This window comes from Monodon monoceros, unplaced genomic scaffold (genome assembly GCF_005190385.1).
Source record: "Monodon monoceros isolate NGI ecotype Baffin Bay Population unplaced genomic scaffold, NGI_Narwhal_1 Super_Scaffold_16, whole genome shotgun sequence".
Lineage (NCBI taxonomy): Eukaryota > Metazoa > Chordata > Mammalia > Artiodactyla > Monodontidae > Monodon > Monodon monoceros.
Window position 1 is genome coordinate 112,206,863 of NW_021703772.1, and position 15,091 is coordinate 112,221,953.

The 15,091-nt window shown below is 38.4% G+C and overlaps 1 protein-coding gene across 1 annotated transcript in view; it reads left to right on the forward strand.

The window, feature by feature from the left end:
- PTPN4 (protein tyrosine phosphatase non-receptor type 4) overlaps nt 1-15,091 on the forward strand; it is a 174,618-nt gene that overhangs the window by 28,061 nt on the left and 131,466 nt on the right. The window contains exon 2 of the mRNA XM_029225100.1: nt 5,367-5,521. Coding sequence (XP_029080933.1) covers nt 5,384-5,521 — 138 coding nt within the window. The 5' untranslated portion in view covers nt 5,367-5,383. The remainder of the gene's footprint in view (nt 1-5,366; nt 5,522-15,091) is intronic.

Here is a 15,091-nt window from a genome sequence, read left to right on the forward strand (position 1 = left end):
AGACAGCAAATTTTTGTTGAATGGCTGGATGAATATATGAATGAATATACTGGTAATCTACTTAGAAATTATTCTTAGTGTTTTTTAATGGAAAATATATTTTTCACATACATGAGTGTAAAACTCAGTTTATTCTTCTAAGTTTATTTTTTTCAAGAAATTTTTTTAAAATTTAAAAATTACTTAAACGCTGGAGAGGGTGTGGAGAAAAGGGAACCCTCTTACACTGTTGGTGGGAATGTAAATTGGTGCAGCCACTATGGAGAACAGTATGGAGGTCCCTTAAAAAACTAAAAATAGAATTACCCTATGATCCAGCAGTCACACTCCTGGGCATATATCTAGAGAAAACTGTAATTTGAAAAGATATATGCACCCTAGTGTTCATAGCAGCACTATTTACAATAGCCAAGACATGGAAGCAACCTAAGTGTCCATGGACAGATGAATGAATGAAGAAGTGGTATATATATACACAATGGAATATTACTCAGCCATAAAAAAGAATGAAATATTGCCGTTTGTAGCAACATGGATGGACCTAGAGATTATCATACAAAGTGAAGTAAGTCAGAGAAACACAAATAATATATCACTCATATTTGGAGTCTAAAAAAATAATACAAATCAACTTATTTACAAAATAGAAACAGCCTCACATTCATAGAAAACTAACTTATGGTTACCAAAGGGGAAGGTGGGGGAGGAATAAATTAGGAGTTTGAGATTAGCAGATACAAACTAATATATATAGGATAGATAAACAACAAGGATTTACTGTATAGCACAGGGAACTATATTCAGTATCTTGAAATAACCTATAGTGGAAAAGAATCTGAAGCTGTACACCTGAAACTAATACATTATTATAAATCAACTGTAGATAAATAAAATTTTAAAGAATTTAAAGATTATTATTTGATGAATTTAGTTTTTCCTCAGTGGTTAGAGGTTAACATCAAAGCAAATAATCAAATAAAATTATTTAAAGCTCTCAGCAGGGTCTAAATTAAAAAGGGTTTATTGTAAATAATAGGATACCAACATCTTAAGACAATCCATATTTGAGAGTATTAAATATTTAAAACAGATAGTGCATTTCTGTAATTGGGCTGAGCAATGCAGATTTCTCCATTCTTTTAAAGTTAATTTACAGCTTAAGACAACACACATTTATTTTCTCCCAGTTTTTGTGGGTTAGGTGTATGAGCACAGCTTGGTTGGAGCTGACAAAGTTGCAAGCTAGGTGTCGACTGGACTGTGGCAGCTTGGGAAGTTGAGGTCTTCAGTCCCTTGTTGACTGTCAGCCCACAGAGGCCCTGTGCTTCCTTGCCACATGGCCCTGTCACGGGCCCTCTTGCTGCATGACAGATAATGTCTTTAAAGCCTGCAGCAGAATTCCTTTCACTTCAGGAAGGGCCCAGTCTTCGTTTTAAGGGCTTTCACTTGGTTAAGTCTGAGTTCTGATCTATATTATTTTCTTTTTATCTCTAAAGAACTTCTTTTAACATATCTTGCAAAGGTCCACTGGCAGCAGATTCCCTCTATTTTTAAACTTTTGTTGGAGAAAGTATTCGTCTTTCTCTTTTGAAAGATAATGTTGCAGGGTACAGAATTGTAGGTTGAGGGGTTTTTTCCTCAGCATTTTAAGTATCTCACCCCACTGTCTTCTTTCTTGCTTGGTTAAGAAGTCAGATGTAATTCTTATATTTGCTCCTCTATAGCTAAGGTGTTTTTTCCTCTGTCTTCTTTATCTTTGATTTTCTGTAGTTTTAAAGGATATGGCTAAGTATAGGGTTTTTGGTCTTGGGTTTGGTTCTTGTGGGGGTTTTGTTTGTGTTTCTTTCTCTCTTGCTGTTGGTGGGAATGTAAATTGGTGCAGCCACTATGGAGAACAGTGTGGAGGTCCCTTAAAGAACTAAAAATAGAACTACCATATGATCCAGCAGTCCCACTCCTGGGCATATATCTATATCTATGCCCAATATATCTATTGGTGGCTGCACCAATTTACATTCTTCTTACATGTATGTTACATCATTTGTATTTGTCCCACAGTCCTTGGGTATTCTGTTTTGTTTTTTTCAGTCTTTGTTCTTTTTGCTTTTGGCTTTTGGGGATTTTATTGATACATCCTCTAGCTCATAGTCTGTCTACTAATAAGTCCATTATTATAAAAGGCATTTTTCATATGTGTTGCAGTGCGTTTTACCTGTAATGTTCCTTTTTAGTTCCTTCTTAGGATTTTCTTCTCTTTGCTTGCATTGCCCATCTATTCTTGCATTCTGCCTATTATAGCCTTTAGCATATTATTATTATTATTATTATTATTTTTTGCGATACACGGGCCTCTCACTGCTGTGGCCTGTCCCATTGCGGAGCACAGGCTCCGGATGTGCAGGCTCAGCGGCCATGGCTCACGGACCCAGCCGCTCCGCGGCATGTGGGATCTTCCCGGACCGGGGCACGAACCCGTGTCCCCTGCATTGGCAGGCGGACTCTCAACCACTGTGCCACCAGGGAAGCCCTTAGCATATTATTAATCAAAGTTGTTTTAAATTCCCTGTGTGGTCATTCCAACACACCTTCCTGTCTGGTTCTGATGCTTGCCCTGTTTCTTCACATTGTGTTTTTTTTTCCCCTTTTAGTATACCTTATAAAATTTTCTCGATAGGCAGACATTATATATATTGGTAAGAGGAACTTCAGTAAATAGGCCTTTAGTAATGGGGGGGAAAGGAAGCACTCTGTAGTCTTGTGATTAGGTTTCAGTATTTTAGTGAGTGTAGGCCTCTGGACTATGAACTACACAAGTATTTCTCAGTTTTTTCTCTCCCCTTATAGGGGGACAGGATGGCTAGTGTTGGCTGGACTTGGGTATTTCCCTTCTCCCTCTAGAAGGCTAGAGTCAGCTGGAATTGAGTATTTTCCTTGCCCCAGGTCAGTTAGGTTTTGGTTAACTAGTTTTCTCCTAAGAACAGCCCTTGTTAAGAAGAACAGAGTGCTCTGGTGTACAGTTGACCCTTGAACAACCTGGGGGTTCAGGGTGCTGACCCCGCACAGATTGAAAAATCATGTAGAGTCGTCCCACGGGATCCATGGGGGATTGGTTCCAAGACCTACTGCAGATAGCAAAATCCACCAATGCAAAGTCTCATAATCAGTCCTCTTTATCCATGGATTCAACCAACTGTGAATCATGCAGTACTGTATTTATTGAAAAGAATCCACGTATAAGTGGATCCTTGCAGTTCAAACCTGTGTTGTTCAAGGGTCAACTGTATTTCATAATGGTCTTGTGTCCCCCACCTCCACCTACCCACCCCTTGTGGGAAGTTCGGGTAATTTTCTCTGATATTTACTGTGGGAATCTGACGGAGCTCCTGGAGGTCAATCTCAAAATATTGTGTGAGGCCTGCTATGACTGGCCCCCTGGAGTTTTTAAAAAACTCTGGGAATTGTCCACATTGAGCTTCCAGCAAATCATCAGTTGGATTCAGGCTTTCCTACTCATGTACTGGCTTCCGTGGCAGTTTCAAGTAGAGGTTTGAAGTCTCTACTCCCATAAGCTGTGACTCTTTGTCTTCACCTGTCTCTCCAGTCTTTGGGACAGCAGTTTGCCCTGTGTCCTCTCTTATGGATCCAAGAATGGTTGCTGATTTTCCAGTCTGTTCTGCTTTTTTTTACTTGTTATGATGGAGTGGGGACTTCCTGAGCTGTTTACATGTGGAACTGGAAACTGCCAATCACTGTCTTTTAATTGGTGAATTTCACTTGGCTAGCCCCTCTCTGTCAACATGCCAAAGCTATTTTCCTCTATACAATTTTTTTTTTTGGGGGGGTACGCGGGCCTCTCACTGTTGTGGCCTCTCCCATTGCGGAACACAGGCTCCGGACGCGCAGGCTCAGCGGCCATGGTTCACGGGCCCAGCCGCTCCGCGGCATGTGGGATCTTCCCGGACCGGGGCGCGAACCTGTGTCCCCTGCATCGGCAGGCGGACTCCCAACCACTGCGCCACCAGGGAAGCCCCCTCTATACAATTTTTATACGTATGTAACATTGGCATTTACTTTTAGCTTGAATCCTTTTGACGTGAACAGTACGATGTCAACTGCAGTTACTGAATACCATGTATTTGAATTGCTATTTCTTTTTATTATTAATTTTTACTTATTAAATTTCTTAGTAGTTATTGCTTACTTATATTTTAAAATTCTATATAGTTGTGTTTGTAGTGTAGTTTGTTTCCTTTATCCAGTTGTGTTTTATTATTTTTATTTTTAAAAAAATATTTATTTATTTGGTTGTGGTGGATTTTGGTCGTGGCGGATCTTTGTTGCGGTGGGCTGGCTCCTTGGTTGTGGCAGGCGGGCTCCTTGGTTGTGGCACCGCTAACTCTTAGTTGCGGCATGCATGTGGGATCTAGTTCCTGGACCAGGGATCGAACCAAGGCCACCTGCATTGAGAGCATGGAGTCTTAACCACTGCGCTGCCAGGAGAGTCCCCCAGTTGTCTTTTAGAGGGAAGTTTTATGGATTTTAAACTTCGAATTTTTGAATGTCTGAAAATGTCTGTAACTTTATTCTTTCACATGAATGCTGATTTGGGGGGAACATAATTCTGTTTCAAATAATTTTCTTTCAGAACTTCAAAGTTACATCTTCATTGTCTTTTAACGTCAGTTGTTGCTGAAAATGATGTGATACCTCTTTTTTTTTTTTTTAATAGGCAGTCTTTGTTCCCTCTTAGGTTAAAAAATTGAGAAACAAAGATCTGTAGTCTTAAGTTTTCTATTTTGTTTTTGTTTTCCTAAGAATAGTTCTATTAGAATTAGTTTTCATTTGAGGATAGTTAAAATGAAAGGGTATTGTTATATTAAAAAAAAAAACCCAACTAATAAACTCCCATGTTTCCCCCAAATCTTAAGCTTGAATAAAAGGAAAGGCCCTTGAGAGGTGAATAACCTTCCCTCCTGTTGCCATCCTCCAGTGTCTTTTTAATGCTTGCATCAATGAGTAATGCCTGGCTTCCTGAGGTAGCATATTTTCCTTCCTCCTTTTTGGCTGCTCCTAAATTTATATATTTTGAATTGGAATATGGCTACCTCCACAATTTGTGTATTGTCTTCTTAATGGACAGTTCAAAACAAAGCTCCTCTTCCAGGCAATTGTAATTTTAGTTTACATGATGAACTATATATGGTATCTTCTTCTATACTTACAATTCCTATCCAGGTGTTTCAAAATTTGTAACTGCTTTTTAGCTAAGGTTAATTGAAAAATATGTAATAACTTTGTACCTTTTTATATAAATAATTTGTGTCTTCAGCTGTCCCTTTATTTAGTTAATTTTTTTTTCAACTTAGACCTTGTGTGGACAGTAATGACCTCACGTTTCCGATTGCCTGCTGGCAGAACCTACAATGTACGAGCATCAGAGTTGGCCCGAGATAGACTGCATACAGAGGTGGTTTGCAACATCCTTCTTCTGGATAACACTGTACAGGCTTTCAAAGTTAATGTAAGTATTTTATGTCTTTTTTAATTTTAATAATCTGGTTATAAATCTGAATTTAGATTAAATTTTAAAACTAAAATTGTTTAATCATAGTACAGTTTGAAAAGCCTTCTTCAAAGAGGAAAGTCTTGTTAGTTTGGTTTTTGTAACTATCAAATACACATTCTAATTCAAGGTCTTGTAAGGGGTTGACAAACCAGCAGCACATTATTAGTGGAGCAGGTCAATAGTATGTAGGTGGTTTTTATAAATATGCTTGCGGGTGTGGGAAAGGAATCTTGTTCTCATAAATAATTTATACATTCCCATTGTGATCTTATTCTACTGTCTGTGAAGAAAATTTTTACTAAACAAAGATAAATAGCAGCCCTGATCTTATCTGAGCCTTATCTGAAACATTTATTCAACAAATGTTTGTTCATCCTACCTGTGTCCAGCTTTATTTGCTCAACATTGTGAGTTTCACCTGTGTGGTGTGTTAGCAGTAGTTGGTTCATTTTCATTGCTGTGTAGTACTCTCTTGTATGAGTACACCACAGTTTACTTGTCCATTTATTTATCTCCATTTATTTGTCCAGTTTATCGTTTGTGTATATTTGGATTGTTTCCACCCTGGGCTCTTATCAGTAATGTTGCTGTGAACATGTCTTGATATATGCAAAGGCATTCCTCTTTTTTATTTAAATGATTCCACACCTACAGAAAGGGGAGAGACTAGTGTCATGAATACCCACCTACCCTTTTCCTAGATTGACCTGTTGTTAACATTTTGCTCATTTCCTTTATCTTTCTTTTTTTCTGTGTGTGTTTTCTGACCCTTCTGAAAGTAGGTGGTACACTTCACCTGTGTTTCAGCAGCCTCAGGATCTCATAAATTACAGCTATATCATTATCACACACCAAAATTTAATATTATGAATATAATAGTATCTAATATATAGTCCATATTGAAACTGGAATTCCTCATTCCTCATTTCCACATCTCCAGGATAACACCTTCATTTGTTTCCTGCTGTGTTACACAGGTATTTCTAGACTTTGAAATCTTGAAGTAGTATAAAATATTGATCTTCTGAAATCCTGCCTTTTGTGACAACATGGATGGACCTTGGCATCATGCTAAGTGAAATAAGTCAGACAGAGAAAGACAAATACAGTATGATTTCACTCATATGTGGAATCTAGAAAAGCTGAACTCAGAATGGTGGTTGGCAGGGGCCGAGGGATGGGGGAAATGGGGAGATGTTGGTCAAAGGGGACAAACTTCCAGTTACAAGATGAATAAGTTCTGGGAGCTAATGTACAGCATGGTGACTCATGGCAACAGTACTGTGTTCTATACTTGAAAGTTGCTAAGAGAGTAAATCTTAAATGTTCTCACCACACATTATGTTTATGCTGTATTTCCCATCTAGCATAATTTTCCTGTTGGGCACTTTAGTTGATGATAGTATTGTATTTTTCAGTGTGGAAATCAATGTGCTGTTTAATTACTCTTATAGGAAGACATATTTAGCATATTTATTTTATTTTGGTTTATATCTTTTAATATATATTATATTGATATATTTATTGATTTTTTAAAAGATTTATTAAATTTATTTTTGACTGCGTCAGGTCTTAGTTGCTGGCACACGGGATCTTTGTTGAGGCATGTGGGATCTTTTTTTTTTTTTTTGCGGTACACGGGCCTCTCACTGTTGTGGCCTCTCCCGTTGCGGAGCACAGGCTCCAGACATGCAGGCCCAGCGGCCATGGCTCACAGGCCCAGCCGCTCCGCGGCATGTGGGAGGCGGACTCTCAACCACTGCGCCACCAGGGAAGCCCCCATGTGGGATCTTTTATTGCGGCGCGCGGGCTTCTCTCTAATTGTGGCATGAGGGTTTTCTCTTCTCTAGTTGTGGTCCACATGCCTCTGTAGTTATGGCGTGCAGGTTCCAGAGTGCCTGGGCTCTGTAGTTTGTGGCATGCGGGCTCTCCAGTTGAGGTGCGAGAGCTCAGTAGTTGAGGTGCACAGGCTTAGTTGCCCTGTGGCATGTGGGATCTTAGTTCCCCGACCAGGGATCGAACCTGTGTCCCCTGCATTGTAAGTATGTCTGTTCCTCTGAGTGTCAGGGCTGGAATCATTCAGAGTGTCTGAGCTGCTTTGCACTTTTATTACAGATGCTGATTATTTTAATCTACATGAATGGTTCCCTAGTTACGTAGCTTACAGCCTGTGCAGTGGTTCATGATAGGCTGCAAACTAGTAGGGGAGCTTGAACCTCTGCTAGTTATTCTCTCATGTCCATTAAATACCTTTAAGTCTCAGAAATCCCCACTGTTGGCAGCTGCTAGGCTCACCAGCATCCCTGTTCACCAGGAAGGAGAACCACTTAGTTTCCTTTGGAGACTACCGGCGGATGATTTGTAACGTCTTAGCTGTTGCAGGCATTGGTTTCCCTAAAAGATTTCTGTACCACAGATCAAATATTCATTGTTGCCAAAGCCTGCTTTTTTTCCATCTGGTGTTTATCTCATCAAAGCTTTTCCTTTATATTTTCCTGAGAGAAAATGCGGTACTAAAGGAGTTGACAACTTCATGAGTTTTTTCTCTTTCTCTTTCTCTGTTGTGGACATAGGAGTGAGGTAAGCCCATAAGTGTTGCTTCAGCTTCAAGTTCTGTTTACACAGCCATTCTTTTTACTGTAGCCAGCCTATGGAATTGTCTCCCTCATGCCCTAAATTCATCATCAATTCACCAAAAACTTATTTCCATTAATATTTTTAAATGTATAGTATCTGTACTACATGGATTGATTTCACCAACCTATGAGGATTTTTTGCCTAAATTTTGTTTTTATTTTTACTTTGGTACACCTGTATAGCAGTAGGCTGTGTGATAAGGAAGAGTTCTGTAGAACCAACCTGTTCCAGTTATTAGGACTGCATAAGAAATTACCCCCAAACTTAGTGGCGTATTTATTATCCTCAGGGATTCTGTGAGTCACAGACCCAACAGGGATGATTTTTTTTTTTTTAAAGTTTTTATTTTTTTGTGGTATGCGGGCCTCTCACTGCTGTGGCCTCTCCCGTTGTGGAGCACAGGCTCCGGACGCACAGGCTCAGTAGTTGTGGCTCACGGGCCTAGTTGCTCCGCGGCATGTGGTATCTTCCCAGACCAGGGCTCGAACCCGTTTCCCCTGCATTAGCAGGCAGATTCTCAACCACTGCGCCACCAGGGAAGCCCCTATATATTTATTTTATATGTGAATGTATATGTATAAAATTGACATATATAGAGTTATATTTGGAAAAACTGAAATAATATTCAAAATGTACGATCATTTATTTATTCAGCACATGTGATTCAGTGCACAGTTCTGAGGCACTTCATAGGTAGCAGTATTTAAAGACAAAACTAAACTTGTGCAGTGAGGATTTTTGTTTGTTTACTTTCATTTTTGTCCACATTGCATTTTCCCTCAGTTTTCTTTTTGTTCTTTGTAATGTATCTCTTATGTACTCAATAAAGAATAACTGATAACTTCTTTTATTGAAGTACAATTGATTTTATAATATTGTGTTGTTTCTGGTATACAGCATAGTGATTCTGTGAGTCTGTTTCTGTTTTGCATATACATTCATTTATATTATTTTTTTAGATTGCACAGATGAGTGATACCATATAGCATTTGTCTTTCTCTGACTTACTTCACTTAGTATGATAATCCCTAGGTCCATCCACATTGTTGCAAATGGCATTACTTCATTCTTTTTTATGGCTGAGTAGTATTCCATTGTATATATATACCACATCCTCTTTATCCATTCATCTGTTGATGGGCACTTGGGTGGCTTCTTTGTCTTGGCTGTTGCAAATAGTGCTGCTATGAACATTGGGGTGCATGTATCTTTTCGAATTAGTGTTTTTGTTTTTTCCAGATATATACCGAGGAGTGGAATTGTTGGATCATATGGCAATTCTATTTTTAGTATTTTAAGGGATCTCACCAATTTACATTCCCACCAACAGTATATGAGGGTTCCTTTTTCTCACACCCTCTACCACATTTGTTATTTGTAGGCTTTTTGTTTGTTTGTTTGTTTTTTTGTGTGTGGTTTTTTGTGGTATGCGGGCCTCTCACTGTTGTGGCCTCTCCCGTTGCAGAGCACAGGCTCCCGACGCACAGGCCCAGCCGCCATGGCTCACGGGCCTAGCTGCTCCGCGGCATGTGGGAATCTTCCCGGACCGGGGCACGAACCCGTGTCCCCTGCATTGGCAGGCGGACTCTCAACCACTGTGCCACCAGGGAAGCCCTGTAGGCTTTTTGATGATGGCTATTCTGACAGTTGTGAGGTGATACCTCATCGTGGTTTTGATTTGCGTTTCTCTAATAATTAGCGATATTGAGCATCTTTTCATGTGCCAATTAGTCATGTGTATGTCTTCTTTGGAAAAAATGTCTATTCAAGTCTTCTGCCCATTTTTTGATTGGATTGTTTGTTTTGTGATATTGAGTTAAAAGTGCTGTTTGTATATTTTGTATATTAACCCCTTTTCAGTCGTATCATTTGCAAATATTTTTTCCCATTCCATAAGTTTTTTTTTTGTTTTGTTGATAGTTTCCTTTGCTGTGCAAAAGCTTTTAAGTTTAATTAGATCCTATTTGTTTATTTTTGCTTTTATTTCTTTTGCCATGGGAGACTGAGCTAAGAAAATATTGCTACAATTTACGTCAACGAGTGTTTTGCCTATGTCCTCTTCTGGAAATTTTATGGTGTCGTGTCTGGTATTTAGGTCTTTAAAGTGTTTTGAGTTTATTTTTGTGTGTGGTGTGAGGAAATGTTCTAAATTTATTGTTTTATGTGTAGCTGTCCAGCTCCCAGCACCACTCACTGGGGCAGCACCAGACAGTTGAAGAGACTATCTTTCTCCATTGTATTATGTTCTTGCCTCCTTTGCTGTAGGTTAATTGACCCTAGGTACATGGGTTTGTTTCTAGGCTCTCTAACGGCTAATTTTTTAAAATGATACCAGTACTTCAGTTGTTAGTGAAAGATGCAGTAAATCATAGATTTTTTCCCCTTGAAATAAAATGAAATTCAATTAATAATATTGTAGTTATGTTATAGCTTGGGTTGATGAATATTTAGTTGGCTGAACCTCACCTTGTTTCATCTGGTAAACTACTTGTTAACCAAATCTGTAGTACAAACTGGATTATAGAGTTGGGGTTAGCAGGTGGCTGCTGATTGAAATGGGAGGCAAAAGGAGTATAAGGATGATGGATTTACCTAAACGGAACATACTTGGAATCATTTTACAGTCATATTTGTAAAGGAGGATAGAGTTTGGGGGACTTTTTCTTATTGTTCCACTGTCTTTATTTTTCACATGAGAAGATAAGTTTAGAGTCATTAGGTTACTTGCCAAGTTGGTAGCAGAGCCAGTAATGTGTGTGTGTACGTGAGAAGGTGTGTTTGGACCTGTTATTTTCAACACTTAACCATTTTATTAAGTATTATTTCTAGCCCTACTTACATTTGATAGCTTTTTTTTTGGCCACACTGCGTGGCACACGGGATCTTAGTTCCCTGACCAGGGATCAAACCTGTGCCCCCTGCAGTGGAAGTGTGGGGTCTTAACCACTGGGCCGCCATGGAAGTCCCTAAATTTGATTTCTTAATTCCTTTAAAAATACTATCATTTACACATCATCCAGATTCCCTAAGAAATTTTTTGTTTTCACATTTATTGGTTTATTCATGTGCACAATTTAAAATAATCGTTCTGTAAAGTGTCACAACAAAAACTAACAGAACCCTAAACCTACCCTGTTGCCCCTTAGAAGTAACTGCATTTGACACGTTTAGTTTTTCTCTCATATTTATTACCATGGTTCTAAGAAACATCTTACAGTATGTCTGGTTTTGTCTGGTTTGTTTTTTGTTGTTTGTATTATGTATTGACTTTGGAGGATGAGACTTGACTTCTCCTTCCCCTCCATACACACATATTTCCTCTCTATCATCCTTTCAATAAACAAAGTAGTTATATAGTAATATTTGGTTAGTTCAGAATGTCTTTTCGCTAGAGGGAAATCCTTCAGTCATCTGCCTGGGGCTTGTGGAGCCCTGACTGGGACTTCTTAGAGCTGAGGGAGAGAAGGGGACTAGGGAGGTCTCAGCTCTTCCGTAGGTAGACTTCCATTTATCATGTGGATTTCCCCTGTTTTCAGCTCAGTGAAAATTAATCAGCTGTACCTGATGTCTCTGAGTCCAGATTATCACTGGCTCATTTTCTTCAGAGAGTGACTCTCTAGTTCTTGCATGATTGGCAGAGGGACGGGGAGTGAGAGCTGGTCATGAAGAGCAGTCTCAGACTCGCTCTGAGTGCTGCCCTCTCAGCATCGTCGTGGATCTTAAGCACACATTTGTGTCCAGTCTGCCTTGTTTATTAACCTTGAAGCCTCTCAGATTGATTTGCAACATCTGCTCTGAAGGAGAACTTACTATTTATGAAGGTGTTTTGAGGAAAATCAGATGTTAAAATGGAAGTGGACATACTTAAGATGTGATAATTGGCCAATTGTTGTAGTGTTTGAAAATTCCAAGATTGTAGTATGTGATAGGTTATTAAATCTTTTCTCTGTTTTGAATTTTTTTTCCTAAACTATATCATGTTAAGCACAAGAAAAGTATCAATGAGATTTATAATTGTGCACAAAGTTACCATATTTCTTGTTTTATTCTTTGATTGTTTTTGTTTTTATCAGGCATGTATAGTTCTTAGGTCTTAATATATTTGTCATGCGTAAGTCTTTACTGATAAAGAAATTTACTTCTATGGAAAGAATTTCCTAGGCAGTTATCCAGTGATGAATTTATAGGTTTTTATTTTGAAGATTTACTGGTCCTGTGATTATACGCAAGTTGCTCTACCTTACTGTATAGCAGATTCATTTGTTAGGAAAGAACACCTGTCTTGCATAGGATGTTTAGAATTAAATGAGAGTATTTTGAAGTGTTGTTTATGTGTCTGACTCACATTACACATTTAGAAAGGTTGATTCTTCTTTGCTTTATTGCTTGTGATCCAGTCGACCTATTCTCTAGTTCCAGAAATGTTTTCTTGGAAGAATATTATTATTAAAATTTCACAAAACAGCAGTCTCCTAATTGCTTTATGTGTATATATGATATTCTTATCTGTGTACTGTTGTACATGTACAGTTTCCAAAACCCAGTTTGTTTCTGGCATATTGATTAAAAATACATGTACATGGGAATTCCCTGGTGGTCCAGTGGTTAGGACTGTGCTATCACTGCCCAGGGCCCGGGCTCAATCCCTGGTCAGGGAACTAGGATCCTGCAAGCTGCCCAGCATGGCCAAAAAAAAATAAAAATAAATAAGAATAAAAATACATGTACATGGAAATTGTAAAAATGCAAGTTTATTCTTAAAGTGTAAAGAGGAGGGACTTCACTGGTGGTCCACTGGTTACGACTTCGCCTTCTAATTCAGGGGCTGCAGGTTCGATCCCTGGTTGGGGAACTAAGATTCCCACATGCCTCGTGGTCAAAAAATCCAAAACATAAAACAGAAGCAATATTGTAACAAATTCAATAAAGACTTTAAAAATGGTCCATGTCAAAAAAACTTAAAAAAAAAAAGAGGAAGCAGTTGTCAAATATTACATTTTTGAGGACTTCCCTGGTAGCACAGTAGTTGAGAATCCGCCTGCCAATGCAGGGAACACGGGTTCGAGCCCTGGTCTGGGAAGATCCCACATGCCGCGGAGCAACTAAGCCCGTGCACCACAACTGCTGAGCCTGCTCTCTAGAGCCCGCGTGCCACAACTTCTGAGCCCGTGTGCCACAACTACTGAAGCACCTAGAGACCAGGCTCTGCAACAAGAGAAGCCACTGCAATGAGAAGCCTGCGCACTGCAATAAAGAGTAACCCCTGCTCGCCGCAACTAGAGAAAACCCGCTGCCCGCAGCAACGAAGACCCGATGCAGCCAAAAATAAATAAATAAATAAATACATTTTAAAATATATTACATTTTTGAGAATTAGGTATATTTTATCTTGGCACTAGTACAGTAAATTAAGTTGTCATTGTTCATGTACGTTATTTAATGACAACAATTATTTAGTGCCTCATATATTATGAGAAAAAGTTTCAGAAAATAGCTGTAAGCCATTAAAATATTGATAAATATATGATGGATTCTATTTAGAAAGATTCTGTAGCCTAGTGTTCCCTACTCTAGAAATTATGTATAGTTTTGTTTATTATAATATGTATAATACATTATACACTGTGGTGCACAGATCTTTACTGTACAACTCAATGAATGTTTATGTATGTATACATCTGTGGAACTACCACCAGATTAAGGTATTGAATACTTCACTCACCAAGAAAGATTCCCTTGTGCTCCCTAAGTATTTCTTACTCCATTTTATCTCCTTTATTAGCTTTTCTTGATTAACCTTTTAATGTCATACTTTTAGTGATTACCTTGGAAATTGCAAAATGTGTCATGACTTACAAAAGTCTGCCTTTATTTAGTACAGTTGACTGTTGAACATAACAGGTTTGAAATGTGTGGTTCCACTTATACGTGGATATTTTTCAATGAATACATACTTCAGTGAATACATACATATTTTCCAGTGAATACATACACAACCCACATTTGGTTGAAACTGCAGATGTGGAAACGTGGATATGTAGGCTGACCGCAAAGTTACACACATATTTTCAACTGCGTGGAGGATCAGCACCCCTAACCCCCAGGTTGTTCAAGGGTCAACTGTACTTCTACCATGTTCCCCCCCAAATGCAAAAACCTTAAAGCAGTTTAAATCCATTTACCTGCCTCCTACTTTTTTGCTATTGTTCTTATGTATTTTTGCCATCCTCCTCCTATGTTTTAAACCCTACAAGACATTGCTATTATTGCTTTAAATAGTTAACAGTCTATTATATTTCCCTTTATATTTAAACTTTTTGCAGCTCATTTCTTATATATCCATGCTTCCATCTAGAATCTTTTCCCTTCATCCGAAAGAACCTCTTTTATTATTTTCTGAAATAGAGACTGTTAATACAGTTTTTCAACTTCTTGTTTGTCTGAAAATGTATTTACTTACTCCTTATTTTGGAGGATATTTTTGCTGGGTATAGAATTCTACATTGATAGTTTTTTTTCTTTGTAGTTTAAAGATGTTGTTTCATTGACTTTTTCTTGAGGAGCCATCTTGAGAACTCATTTTTCATTCTTACTGTTCTTGAGCAGGACAAGAGATACGTCCTTTCTTCCTCTGTTTTTGTGTTTTTTCTCTATTTTTGACTCTAGTGTCTCATCTGTAATATACCTAGATATGGTTTTGTGTTTATCTTGCTTGTGTGTTTGTTTTTGCGTTTATCTTGCTTGGTATTCACTGAGCTTCTTAAATCTGTAGGTTGGTGTCTTATATTATACAATTTGAAAATTTCTTGTCCTTTACAGATTTAAATATTGCTTCTGGCCCATTTTTTCTTCTCTCCTTCTGGACTCCATTACATCTGTTAGACTGAC